This window comes from Petaurus breviceps, unplaced genomic scaffold (genome assembly GCF_028583685.1).
Source record: "Petaurus breviceps papuanus isolate PSGF00001 unplaced genomic scaffold, PetGlider_PUasm1.0 90740, whole genome shotgun sequence".
NCBI classification, from domain to species: Eukaryota; Metazoa; Chordata; class Mammalia; order Diprotodontia; family Petauridae; genus Petaurus; species Petaurus breviceps.
This window is the reverse complement of record NW_027187330.1, coordinates 1,971,909-1,985,273: the sequence shown is the minus strand read 5'-3', so window position 1 is coordinate 1,985,273 and position 13,365 is coordinate 1,971,909. Positions and strand designations below refer to the sequence as shown.

Below are 13,365 nucleotides of genomic sequence, written 5' to 3'. Positions count from 1 at the left end.
AAGAATGAATTAACAAATTAGGTCTGTATTTAAGGAATATAGAAAATATGCACAATAATACACCAAAAGGAAAATAGAAAAAGAAGAGGATTATTAAAATCAGGACAGAAATGAATAAAATGGAAAACAAAGGAACAATTGAAATAAGACTAATGACTTATTTGTATAATCAAGAAAGTTGATTTAAAAAAATTAACTTTAATTTAAAAAGAGAGAACTCAGTTACCAGAATTAGAAACATAAAGGGGACATGATAATGTATGCAATAAAGTTAAGAAAAGATTTATGCTAATACATTTTAGAATTTAAGAAATAGATGAATATCTGCAAAAAATAGCACCCAATCGGACATAAGTGGAAATGGATAACCTAAATAGACTAATCTCAATGAGAAATCTAATAAATCATTAATGAACCTAAGTTCAAATCCTAGTTGTCATACTTAACAATTAAAGCTGACATTTTTATTGTACTTAAATTTTGCAAAGCTGTTAACATACATTATTTGGGCATCACAACATCATTTGAACATCACAACATCAGTGTGAGGTAGATTATCTTGTGGTTATGGTTGTTGTTCAGTAATGTCCAATTCTTCTAGAGTTCATTTGGGGTTTTCTCAGCAAAGATACTGTAATTGTTTGCCATTTCCTTCTCTGGCTCATTTTATAGAAGAGAAAACTGAGGTAAACAGGGTTAAGTGATTTGCCCAGGATCACACAGCTAGTAAGTGCTTGAGGCTGGATTTGAACTCATGGAGATAAGTCTTCCTGACTCCAAGCCCAGTGCCTTATCCACTGCACCACCTAACTGCCCCAGATCTAAATTGGTCTGAAAGAAAGGACAGGTAGTAATAATAATAATAACTGATATTTTTATAGCTCTTTAAAATTTGCAAAGTACTTTACATACATTATTTCATTTGATCCTTGTAACAACTTTAGGAGATAAGTACTATATCTATCATCACCCCCATTTCACAGATGAGGAAGCTAGAGTTCAGAAAAGTGATATGATTTGTCCAAGGTCACACACTGAGTCCAAGTCAAAAATTCTTTCCACCACAATGTATCCATCCACTCAGAACCAATGGAAAAACATAGCAGGAAGAAAGTACCGTTATTTACAGGCCACTGTCACCAAATGAACTTGGTTAAGTGGGACAGTGACTTGTGGAGACAGAGTTCTAGAAGGTAGAGGAGAAGTCTTACTTATTCTAGATATAAGGGACATTTACCAAATGCACACAGGCAAGGGATGGCATGTCAAGTTCAGGGAACAGCTAGTAGTCCAATTTGACTGGACACAGAGTACATGAAAATGAGGAATATGAAATAGGGCTGGAAGTTAGCCAAAGGTGGGTTGTGGAAGACCTTAAATATCAGCCTAAGGATATTGAGTTTTATTTTTTGGATAGGAGGGAACTATTGAAAATTTTTGAGCTGGGGAGAACTCTGCCTTAGAATCACTATTTGGGGCCCTACGTGAAGGAAGATTTAGAGAAGGAAATGAACAGAGACAGGGAGATGCAAAGAAAACTCATGAAATACCACATAAGGCTGTGTGATACATTTGTGTCTTCAGGTATATCAGTTGGGAAACATAGTGTCCTATTTAACAGATGGCCGGCCTAAGTTGGGCAGTATGTATCTGGAGAAAAGCTCATGTAGTCTGTCCTCACTCTAGTCTGCTCACCCAATGTTCTTTCTTCTTTGCTCCCCCAGGGAACTCAATGGAAACAACATCACTCGGATCCACAAGAACGACTTTGCAGGCCTGAAGCAGCTTCGAGTGTTGTGAGTGTTTCCTTTCTTTGTCTTCCTCTCGAGTCTCCTGCCCCTTTCTCTATTTCCCAACCTGTCCTCAGTGCTTTTGCTACAGTAGGACTATCAGGGTCAACTTTAGTCATAGAAGTGAGATTGGAGGATGTCCGGTTAGGGGCTGGGTCCTGGCCCAGATCAGCAGAGAGCTAAGAAGGAGAGGAGCTGTTCTAATGTGGCTTACAAGGTGGGCCTTTCCAAAGGGCTTACTGTCAAGGCAATGAGATGGGGAAATGGAGAAAAATATGTATGTGTATATATATATATATATATATATATATATATATATATATATATATTTATACATATGTATTTGTGCCTCTGATGCCTCCAAACCCCAGTAGCTATTTTCTTCATCTTATCCTACATCAGGGACTAGAAATTATATGTTATAGGGGCTTCAGTCAATGCCCTTTAAAAGAATCCTGGCCTGAGAGTCAGGATACCTAGTTTCTAGTCCTAATCTATTACTAACTCACTGTGTGTGTGACCTTTGGAAAGGTACATTCCCTTAGATTCTCTATATAAAATGAAGGGATTGGGCTAGATGGCTTCAGAGACCCCCCCCCCCCCACTCTATGTCTAGGGACCTGTGAGATAATAAACATCTAAGGTCCTAAATCTATGATCCGATGAGTCATTGTGATAGAGTGGTCAAGATTCAGAAGACTCCCCTCTGATGTCTACTACTTGTGTGACCTTGGGCAAATCACTCAATTTCTTTGCTCTTCCATCTCCTTATTTGTAAAATGGAGGGGATTTGGAGCAGATGGCTTCTGAAGTTCCTTCCAGGTTGAGACCTATGATGTTAGATAACAATGAAGGTCCCTTATGACATTCTTTGACTCTGTGAGCTCCATAAGATTGACCAGTTATATCTCTAATTCAGGAACAATAGAGACCAGGTGTGATGTATTTTTGAATCACTATAGTGACAGATGTCTGACACAGCCAAACAGTTGTAAATGGGGACAACTAAAGCCAGGCACAAATTTGTTTGGGAGCATGGGGAGCCAAGCTGAACAGCATAAGATCACAGGATTGTGGATTTACAGCTTTTAGGGAGTCTGCTTCATTTTACAGATGAGGAAACTAAGGCAGGCAGAAATTAAGCTCATTTGACCAGGGTCACACAGCTAGTAAATATCTGATCTAGGATTTGAATATAAGTTTTCCTGACTCCAAGCCCAGTGTTCTTTCCACTGAGCCACCTAACTGCTTCAGATTAAATCACGGGAGTAAGGGAGAGGGCAAGGAAAGGAGAAGCTAAGTTGTAGGAGACCATGGGCCCATCCTCCATTTCTCCTACTCCTTTATTAACATGGCAGTAGGAGGTAGTAGAAAGGCAGGAGATCTGTTAAACTTTGCACCAAGTGCAAAGATGCTGTTGTTCATCATTGTCTTGAAATCCTTGCATCCTTTAATTTGGGACATAGGGAGACACATGATGGGGGAGGGCATGGGGAAAATAAAGAACAAAACCAAGAGCTTGTGTATGGGTAGTGATGATTTGGCGGAGGTGTTTCATTTTCATCCAAAGCAGATGGGGGCAGTGGGAGGGTTGTGCGATGTTTGCCAGCTGCCAGTGCATTTTCTGCCCTCGTAAGCTCTGCCCAGTTGGCATGGTCCTTTACCCACTTGCAGCATGCTGTACTTTCTGTTCTGTTGCCTGGACATGTGCCCTCTGGGTTGGTGCTGGAGGCTTTGCTGGGATGGACATTGATGCCAGGGCCTGATAGACCCATGTCCTATGCTCACTGCTGACTAATCTAGGGTTTTCCCTTGCTGTGTTTTTGGAAAGATGATCTGGTGTCTTGGTGGATGCATGGCCCTATGCCATAGGAGTGCCCATTTCCTATGAGGCAGGCCTGGGGAGGGGAGGAGGCATTTATGTAGTGGGGTCTGGTTCTGGGAAGAAGCCTTCATTGTTGAATTCACCAGACTTGAAGGAAATCTCATCCACTCAAGAAGGGTCTTAATAGGATACCCCTGGGTTGTGTACTTTCTTTATCATTCCTTCACTGAGTATGTTGGTCTGAATTTGCCTCCTGTTTCTTGGAGTCCTTGACCTAGAGCAGCCTTTGTTTCTTTGCCTCACCAGACAACTGATGGAAAATCAGATTGGAGCAGTGGAGCGAGGAGCTTTTGATGACATGAGGGAGCTGGAGAGACTGTGAGTATCCACAGGGCCCAGGGATGGGGGAGAAATTGAATGTACACAGGACTCCATGCATTAATTTTTTACTCATGGTGTCCCAGCCATATTTCTGCAGCTTGTAAAAAAATATAACAAGAGGAAACCATTCCTTTTCCTTCTTCCCACCAGTTTTGTTTAATGTTTTATTGATGTGCTTTAAAATACATTGCTGTCATTTCCAAATACATTTCTCTCCTCACAATTGATAATGACTTAGCTGACAGTTAGCATCGAGTCATACAGCAATGGTTTTAATTGGCTATTATATCCTTGCTGTTTGCCACGATGCTGATTGACAGCTCAGCCAGGCAGTGATGGAGGATGTAAGAACATTGACTGACCCTGTATGTGTCTTCTTCTGCCTACCTTGTCACTGGTTCAATAAAGAGGTCTTTGGCAGGTAAAAGTAGCCTGGAGGGAACTTGTGCCTTGCTTCTCTGAAAAGCGGGGGCAGCAGTGGGGACATTGAAGAGTCTTCAGATTTTTGTTGAGTAGTTTCCTTAACCATCTCTTAAGCTACTATAGCAGTGGGGAGGTAGGCTGTCCAGGTGGGTCCTATGTATCATCAAATGGGACAATGACTTCAGATCGCTGGAGACTGCCAGTATGGTTATGGCTCTGGTTAGATTTGAGCAGGAGGGTGGCTAGAAGAAAACAACCCTCAACAAATGTCTTCCAAAATATTTGAGAGTCCAATAAACCAGAGACTTGATAGGAGAGAGATGGATTTTGTTTTCAGTCACCTCCTGATATGGTATGCGGTGGATGGACTGCCAGTGGGTGCACTGAGGACTCTTCTCTTTTGTCCTTTCCAGCTTTTCTCTTCACTGTTCTGATCTAAGAATATTTAGGATTATGGCTAAATTCACCTTTTTAAAAAGAGAAAGTGACACGAAAGAGAAATCTGGAGGAAGAAACTATTCAGTGTGTGTTTGTGTGTGTGTGTGTGTGTGTTTGTATTGAGGAAGAGGAGATGCTTTAATTCTTTTTGTATTAGTTGTGTGGCACCAGACAAATCATTTCACATCTCTGAGCCAGAGTTCTCCCATTTGAAAATAAGAATCATAGTCTGGTCTCTATTTTTTAGGGATTGTGCGAGAAAAAAGGCATTATGAGTGGAGGAAGAAGCTACTAGAAAATGAAATACTATGTTATCAGTTACTATATAATGGCTAAAGGGCTTGAAGCTTCCTTTTCTTATTGTTTTGAGGTTTAGAAAGATCTATTTTTAACAAACCCTTTTACTGAATCAGGTAGGAAGGGATAGCCGTAAATATAACATCTGTGCTGGACTGGGCCTTTGTGATCCCTAGGGTAGAGGTTCTGACCTGCCTTGTGTAGCTGATGACAGGTTATTTTCCTGGAGTTGATTATGGGTTGATTACAGCCCTAAGGTCAACCAGTTGCCAATGGTCATATGATTTTGTGGTTGCTGAAAGGAATTAAGAAAAATGTTTTTGAATGTTCTCAATTGTTCACATATTCTAATACTGTTTTGGAGTTCTGTAGCTCAAACTATATGAGAAATTCCTTGAGCCAAGTCATGCTTGCCATGTAGTAGGAACTTGATAAATGCTTGTTGAATTGAATTTGAGTCCAGGGCCATCTTTTACAGTTTAGTATACTCTATGGCACTTAACTTAGTGTTGAATTTTTTAATAGGACTTAATTAACACTTACATGGATTTAAATGATTCTTTGAATCACAAAACATTTGATCCTTATTTCTGGAGATGTCAGGTTCTGTCAGCCTGTGCAGTCTAGTGACTAGGATAGAACTTCTCAAGTAAGAGAAACATGGGAAGAGTTGTTCGAATTGATGCAGAGTGAAATAAATAGATCCTAGGGGACAAAGTATACAACAATTATGACAATGAAAATAAAGAGGACATTAAAATGAAAGTAAAAGCTGATAATTATAATGATTAATCTTGGTGTCCGATAAGGAGATGTGGAAATACCTCCTTCCTTCCTTTTCTTTTTTTTTTCCTGCTTTTTTTTCTTTTTGGAGGGCAATTGGGGTTGTGACTTGTCCAAGGTCACAGGGCTAGTAAGTGTTAAGGCTGGATTTGAACTCAGGTCCTCCTGACTCCAGGGCCAGTGCTCTATTCACTGCACCACTTAGCCTCCCCTCACCCTCCTTTCAATAGAGAGGTGGTAGACTACAGGTGAGGAATGTTGCATGTATGGTCAGATGTGATTACTGGGGTGATTGATATTGTCTAATTATTTCTCTCTGTTGTAAGAGAGAGCTCACTTGATGGTGCTGGGGGCTATGTCTGGAAGTAGCTATGATATAAAGACAAAAGGCATCAAGAAATCTTAGTTTTTTTTTAAATCAAAAGAACATAAATACCATATTAGGTCAAGCTCAGTATTCTGCTTTTGATAATGATTACCAAGAGGCATTTTTTTTTTCAGAGGTGGTGACTGACTTCAATGAAATCAACCTGAAAAAGTTAGGAATGCACCTCATATATCCCAGACTTTCTTTATTTGTCTGTTATGTATCTATTGTAGAATCAGGATCACAGAACTTTAGAATTTGTCTGGTTCAAGCCAAGGAAGGACACTTGTTGAATGTCATAAATCAGGAGACTGGTTTCCACTCATCTTTCCAGCTTGTTTTGTATCTTTTTAAATCAGCCTCTTTTAATTCTCAAGAAAACAAATCCTAGTTTATTGTCCATGTTATAAAGTGGTGCTTTCTGAGATCCTTTTGTGGGTATTTATTTGCCTTTAAACTGCAATTAAGGTTCAGGGGATGCCCATAGCTTTAGTGTACTGGGGTGTCATGAATAAGCCTATATTCCCCCAATCTATAATCATGATTTTATAGACTTCAGCCATGAACACTCTCATCTTCATCTTTCCAAACAGGAAAGTATATCTATCTTGAAGATGATTCTCAGAGGGCAGCTTCTTCATGCCTTTCTATTATTTTAGTTGCCTCCCTTGGAACAATTTCAGTTCTGTTGGGTTGTTCATTGTATTATCCTCTTTTGTAAGTATAATGTGAAGAATTTAAAAAATCTCAATCATGGAGAAACGATCCTCCACTAAAAATCCTGCTTTAATGCTTCATCGTGAGATGGTGGTGATCCAGGATAATCAAAGGCTATGCTGGCAGAATACAAACTCTGGTAGGTTTTCCCAAACTGGAAAGATTTTGAGTAGGACAGAGTGACAGTCTACATGTCTGTCTTCTGGGGACCTGTCTGGCTAAATTCATAGGAGCTTTTCTACCAGAAGTTTGGCCACAGGAAAATGAGTATTTTTGGCCATAGAATTCATAGAGATTGTCTGCCAAGGCAAAGCATGGTCATGATACAAATTAGTAGAGGGGATGTCCCTGTACATGAAAACATGCATCTCTTAAGCTGAGATGTGGGCAGGTAACAAGTTTTCATGAAATTAATTGAGAAAGGGAAGGCAGAATCCAAACCTCTCAAGATCTAGTTCAAAATTACTGATGGAATCATAGGATATTAGAGTCAGAAGGGACCCTTAGAGATAATCTAGCCCCCTTCATTTTATAGAGGAGGAAACTGAGAGCCAGGAAAGGAATGTGACTTGATCCAGCTTATATCTCCTCCATGAAGCCTTTCCTGATTCTCCTTAGCTGATAGAGACCTCCCTCTTAAAATTCCCTTGTGCTAATTTTTTATATAGTCTACATATATATGTAGATATATGTACACATTGTCTCCTCTCTTAGAATATAAGCTTCTTAAGGAAAGAGACTGTTTCACTCTTATCTTTGTATCACCAATGCTTATCTGAGTTTCTAGCACACAGTAAAGGTTTAATAAATGCTTGCTTGCTTCCTTGTTTGAATCAAGGTTACACAGCTAGTAAGTGAGTGAGCTGGGAGTAGAATCCAGGCCTCTGGACTCCCAGTTTCATGTTCTTTCACAGTATACTGCTTTCCTCTCCTGGATTATCTTTCCTAGTCAGGTTATATTTATAGAACTCAGGGTTTCTTCCTTGCCCCATGGGAAAACTGTAACTATATTGGTAATTTTTCCAGATAAATTAAAACTTTATATAAGATGACCCATTTAAAAATGCTATGACAAATGAGTGTCATTTAAATGGACTGCTAAAAGTAGACTTGTAAGTTTTTGAACATATGCCCTAAATTCCCTTCCTTCCTTCTTGTTTCTAACTAATTGCACAAATTTAAGTGAGTCTGTGTAGGTTGTTTTTGGCAGCTTGGTTATCTGAATTGATAGAGGTTTAGGGTTTAAGATCTTGGGGTTTCAGTTAATAATAGGACCTGGCATTTATACGGTACATATCCAATATGAAGGGCAGTTTGTTAACATTTGGTTGGGAGTTCCAGAAGGTGTAAAGGTAGGTTTGGGTAGAGTGGGATAAGGGCATAGGTGATATGGGTAGGAAGAAATTTAGAGTTATGGCCAGGGAAAGGAACTTAAGCCTAGAAGTGATTCATGGGAATTCTTCATGGAGTCACAGAAAAATGGCATAGTAATGGTAGCACTTATTTTATCATGAATCCCTGAGCAAGAGGTGAAAAAGTGTATATGTTGGGGGTGGGTTGGAGTTGGAGATTGTACCTGATAGCAGGGCAGATGCTGAATTCTTGGTCCTGCCTAATGGTCAAGGAAGGGGTCAGTAAAGTCCTGAAGTTTGGCTGGTTACTGAGGAATTCCAATTCACCTCCATTATACTATTCTCCCTCAAGTGATTATGAGGTCAAGAAAATGATGTGACCAACACTGCTCCTATTTGGATCCTGATTCTGACATTCACATTTTCTGAGAGTGTCCAGCTGAGAGCCAGAGGTAACTACCTTTTCTTTTACTGGACTGATGCCAGTTGAGTGGTTGGTTTTCTTTAGTACCTCATGACATAATCACTACAGGATATAAGATGCTAAAATGAATAACATCAGCAGTGGTGTGTGTGTGTGTGTGTGTGTGTGTGTGTGTGTATGTACATGGACATATACGTAAGTCCATTATTAGGAAGAGTTGAGATAATTCAACATTCTACTGTGAAGCAAATTTCTTCTTTTTCTCTAAAAACTAAATTATTTTAATTTTTTCTTTTCTTTTCTCCAGACGACTGAACCGGAACCATCTGCACTTGTTACCAGAACTACTGTTCCAGAATAACCAGGCGCTTTCAAGACTGTGAGTAGCCTTTTTTCATCTTTAGAACATTCTTCTGTTCTTGCCATTCTTGGCAGCATAAGTGGGGAGCGTTGGGGAGTCAATGAGGATTGCATTTGCAGAAGCTCTTCTTAGAACTGCCTGCATTAGCTTGCCTCTCACCTGGTCAGAAACACTCATGGAATCCAAGGGTCAGACTTTTCATAAGAACAGTACACCCAAATATTATTTTATCATAAGAACCCAATTGCTGTTTTGGGTTAGGTCATGATCCCTCCTTCTTAGGAGGGATCATGGTCTTCTTTCCTAGTCGCCCTGGCTATGATAGAAGAAGTAAGGCGAGCATTATGAGAGTGTGTGCTTGTCTTCAATGATATCAGCTTTAATGGGTCGGACTTGTAATAGCCAAATACCCTTAACTTCCCTTTATGTCCTGTTATGAATCTGGGTCTTCAAGTCAGGAAGACCTGGGTCCAAATTCTGCCTCTGAGAGTATCTTTGTGACCCTGGGAAAGTCACTTAATCTTTCTGTGTCTTGGGCAACTCCCTAAGACTTGGAGTTGGGATCTGATCTGGGAAAAAGGAGTTCCTGACTGGGACAGTATCATAGATCCTTAGTGTTTTTGCATAGATTCTATCATCTGTAGCTTTATCTAAGCCCTTCTTTGACCTATTTATGTTTTAATCCTTTCCTACCAGGCATTCATAGGCATTTGCTATGTGTAACACATTGTGTTAACTCTGAGGATATTTGAGAGAAAATACAATGGAAATAATACAAATATAAGGGGAGAAATAGTAAGGAAATTAAAAGGGGTGATCAACACAGATTATTGGTTGATGTTCTAATTTGTATTAAAAGAAGAGTAGGAAGTGAAATGAGATGAGATTAGGGAAGATTTGGCAGTTGAACTAAGTCTGGAAGGAACAAAAGTCAGCATTCGTCTAGCACCTCAAGGTTTGCAAAGTGCTTATTATCTCATTGAATCTTCTTGGGACTTAGGTGCTATTATTATCTCCATTTTACAGATGAGGAAACTGAGGTACAGAGAAGATAAATGATTTGTCTAGGGTCACACAGCTAGTGAGTATTCGAGGCAGGATTTTAACTGAGACCCTCCAGTATCCTGCTTTCCACTGTGATACCTAGCCAGGTTGTCAAGAGAAGGAGTTGATAAGGGAGTCATAGAACCCGAATTCAAATCCAAACCCAGATATTTGCTACCTGTGTGACCTTGGGAAGTTACTTCACCTTTCTGTGTGTCAGTTTCCTCATCTGTAAGATCTAGTCCAGAGAGTTGGACCCTTTAAGGTTCCTACCAATTCTAGACCTCTGATCCTTAATTCCATCTTATTATGATCAGCCCACCAGCCTCACTTGTCAAGAGCTTTTCCAGTCCCGTCATTCAGAGTGCCAGCTATCCTTCTGCAGCTCTGTGCCACTTGCAAATTTAACAAGCATGTCATCTCTTCCTTTATCTAAGATACTGATTAAAATGTCAAATAGCACAGGACCAACAGATTCCTGGAGCCCTCTAAATTGATATCAGTGTTGTCTAACTTATTAGACTGAGCTCTTTGAAAATGGAGACAGGCTTTTACTTTTTTTTGGTGTTCTCAGCGCTTAGCTCGGTACCTGGCACGTTGTAGGTAGTTAATAAACGCTTCTTCATTGACTGACTACATTTGGAGTTTGGCCATTCACCAGTTCCCGAATAACAACAGCAATTACAATAGTTAGCATTTATATAGGGCTTTGAAGTTTACAGGGTGAGCTTTGTATTTGTCATTTCATCTGTTCTTCATGACAACCCTACGAAGAAGGTGCAATTATAATTCTCATTTTACACATGATTCTACTAATAGTATAATTGTTTAGCCCACATCTTTCCATTTTGTCTACAAGAACTGCATGGTAGGCTTTGTTGGATGTTTTGCTAATATCTGGGTAAACTGTGTCTACAGCATTCCCTTGAACTCCCTGAATAGTAACCCTGACAAAAAAGGAAGTGGGGTTGGTCAGGCATGAGCTCTTGATGAAGCCGTGCTAGCTCACTACTTCCTTTTCTGGCTGGTCCCAAACCATCTCTTTTATTAGTGTGTCCTAGAATGTTGCCAGTAATTGAAGTTGAGCTCACCTGCCTATGGTCTGCAGACTTCTCATTTTTGTCCCTTTAAAAAAAAATATTTGAACTTCACATCTGCAGCCCTTCTCCTGTTCTTCAAGATCTTTAAGAGATAATCATGTTTACTGTGTCTTTTAGTTCCTTGGGATAAGATTTGTAGTCAAGTGTATGATTTCTACTTCCTTAAGTTTCAACTCTCTTAACCTTTATTTTGAAAAAAATTTTTTAGTTAGTTTTTTTTTCTAGTTGACAAAAATCTCCTTCCCATTCCCTTCTCCTATCACTGAAAAAAAAAAGAAACTCTTGTAACAAATATGCAGTACCAAGCAAAGCAAACCCTCCTTGACTGTGTCTATAAAAAATCCAGGTCTCATTCTCTGATGGACAGAGTCCAGTCACCTCTTTGTGAGGAGGGGTTGGGGATTGAGCAGTGTGCTTCACCATTCATTCTTTGGAATCACAGTTGGTTATTGCATTGATTAGAGCTTGTGGCTTTCGAAGTTATTCGTTTTCTCCTTTCCAGTCCAGAGATCACTCATGAGATATTTGTAAAGTGCTTCATAAGCCTTAAAGCCCTACATAAATGCTAGCTATTCATATTACTCTCAGAGAACACAGAATTCTCAATATAAGAGTTGAGTAGTTCCACCTTTTGTCATCATCTGTTATCACCATCTAATCACCCCAAGCAGTGGCTCTGTCCTGTTTTGTCCCCTTTTTGATCCCCTTTATCTAATGTAGCTAAAGAAAAAGCTTTTTGTTGTCCTTAATATTCACCACCAGTCTCCACAAACCGAGCTTTTGACACATGGAAGTCTGTGCCTTTCTTTGTAGTTATCCTCTATTACCTGCCCTTGACTTCATCTTTAATGCATATCTTAAAAGTTTAAGTTGGCTGATGAGTTCTCTGTCCATCTGCATTCTTTAGACAGACTCTGCCTTTTCTTCTTCCTTGCAATTGTTTCTGTTTGTGGCCTCAGAATTTCATTTTGGAGAGCTTCCCATTCTTCTTGGGGTAACTTATTCATGAGGAATTTTAGGCCATAGGAATCAACCCTTTGAAATCTACAGTGTAGACTGGATTATTCCTGTCTTTCCTCTATCACAAATGCTAAAATGGAGTCATCTTTTTCCCCATTCTCTTTGGTGTCATAATCTATTTTACAACCTCCTGACCCAGGTTAGAACTTCCTTCTTCTTCTTTGCACGTTTTTTTTTCTTCCTTGTTTGTAATTCTGTCATTCTTTTCAAAGAATAATTAATTTTTTTGTCTGATAATCTGGAGAATAGAGACACCGTCCTCTTACCTGCTCTTCTAGGAGCAAGACCAGCCTGTACTTTGAAAATACATAGTGATTACTTAGCAGAAAGACAAGCATTATGCACTCTAGGAAGGTTCCTGCAAAATTCCCCATGGCCTCCACAAATCCTTTAAGTGAGATTCTCAGTCATGTGCCATTCTTCAGAGTGGGTCTAGTGACTCTCTTCCTCATGGGCATCTCTATCCTATTTCTGCTTCCTAAAGCATTGTTGACCATGAAGACACTTCACCTAGTAATATAGTCTGATGTAATGGAAAGGGCACTGTGTTTGGAATCAGGGAATGTGGGTTTGATCATAGCTCTGCCAACTTACTACTTGGTGTGACCTTTGGTGAGTCTTTTAACCAATCTGGGCCTCAGTTTCCTAATTTGTGAAATTAGGAGATTGGACAAGATGGGTTTCTTCCAGCTCGAATCCTGAGAGAAATATTCAAAGTCAGGTCATGCCATTCCCTCAATTATTGTTATTGTCATATTTTTATTATCAACAACACAAAGATATTTCTTTAATGCCTACTCAATAAATGTCCAATTCTATTTGCTGAGCACACCCTTGTTTCTGTGCTTACTGAGATGACATACTTAGAAGAATACGTAAAAGGATAATTGGCAATATAAAGCATCATGTGACAAGTGTCAAATCAGTAGACTGGCCTAAATACAGTTTCTTTAGCCTGTAGGGCATTGTTTCCAAACTTATCAGCTTATATGGCTCACAGTTTGCTTTTGATTGTATGCCCTATATCTTTGTGTTATTAGATG

The 13,365-nt window shown here is 39.5% G+C and overlaps 1 protein-coding gene across 1 annotated transcript in view; it reads left to right on the top strand.

The window, feature by feature from the left end:
- The first annotated feature begins 1,066 nt into the window (after window positions 1-1,066).
- Window positions 1,067-13,365, top strand: part of SLIT1 (slit guidance ligand 1) — a 222,594-nt gene continuing 210,295 nt past the window's right edge. Inside the window, exons 1-4 of the mRNA XM_069067079.1 lie at window positions 1,067-1,113; window positions 1,725-1,796; window positions 3,922-3,993; window positions 9,105-9,176. Of these exons, the coding sequence (XP_068923180.1) occupies window positions 1,067-1,113; window positions 1,725-1,796; window positions 3,922-3,993; window positions 9,105-9,176 (263 nt within the window). The remainder of the gene's footprint in view (window positions 1,114-1,724; window positions 1,797-3,921; window positions 3,994-9,104; window positions 9,177-13,365) is intronic.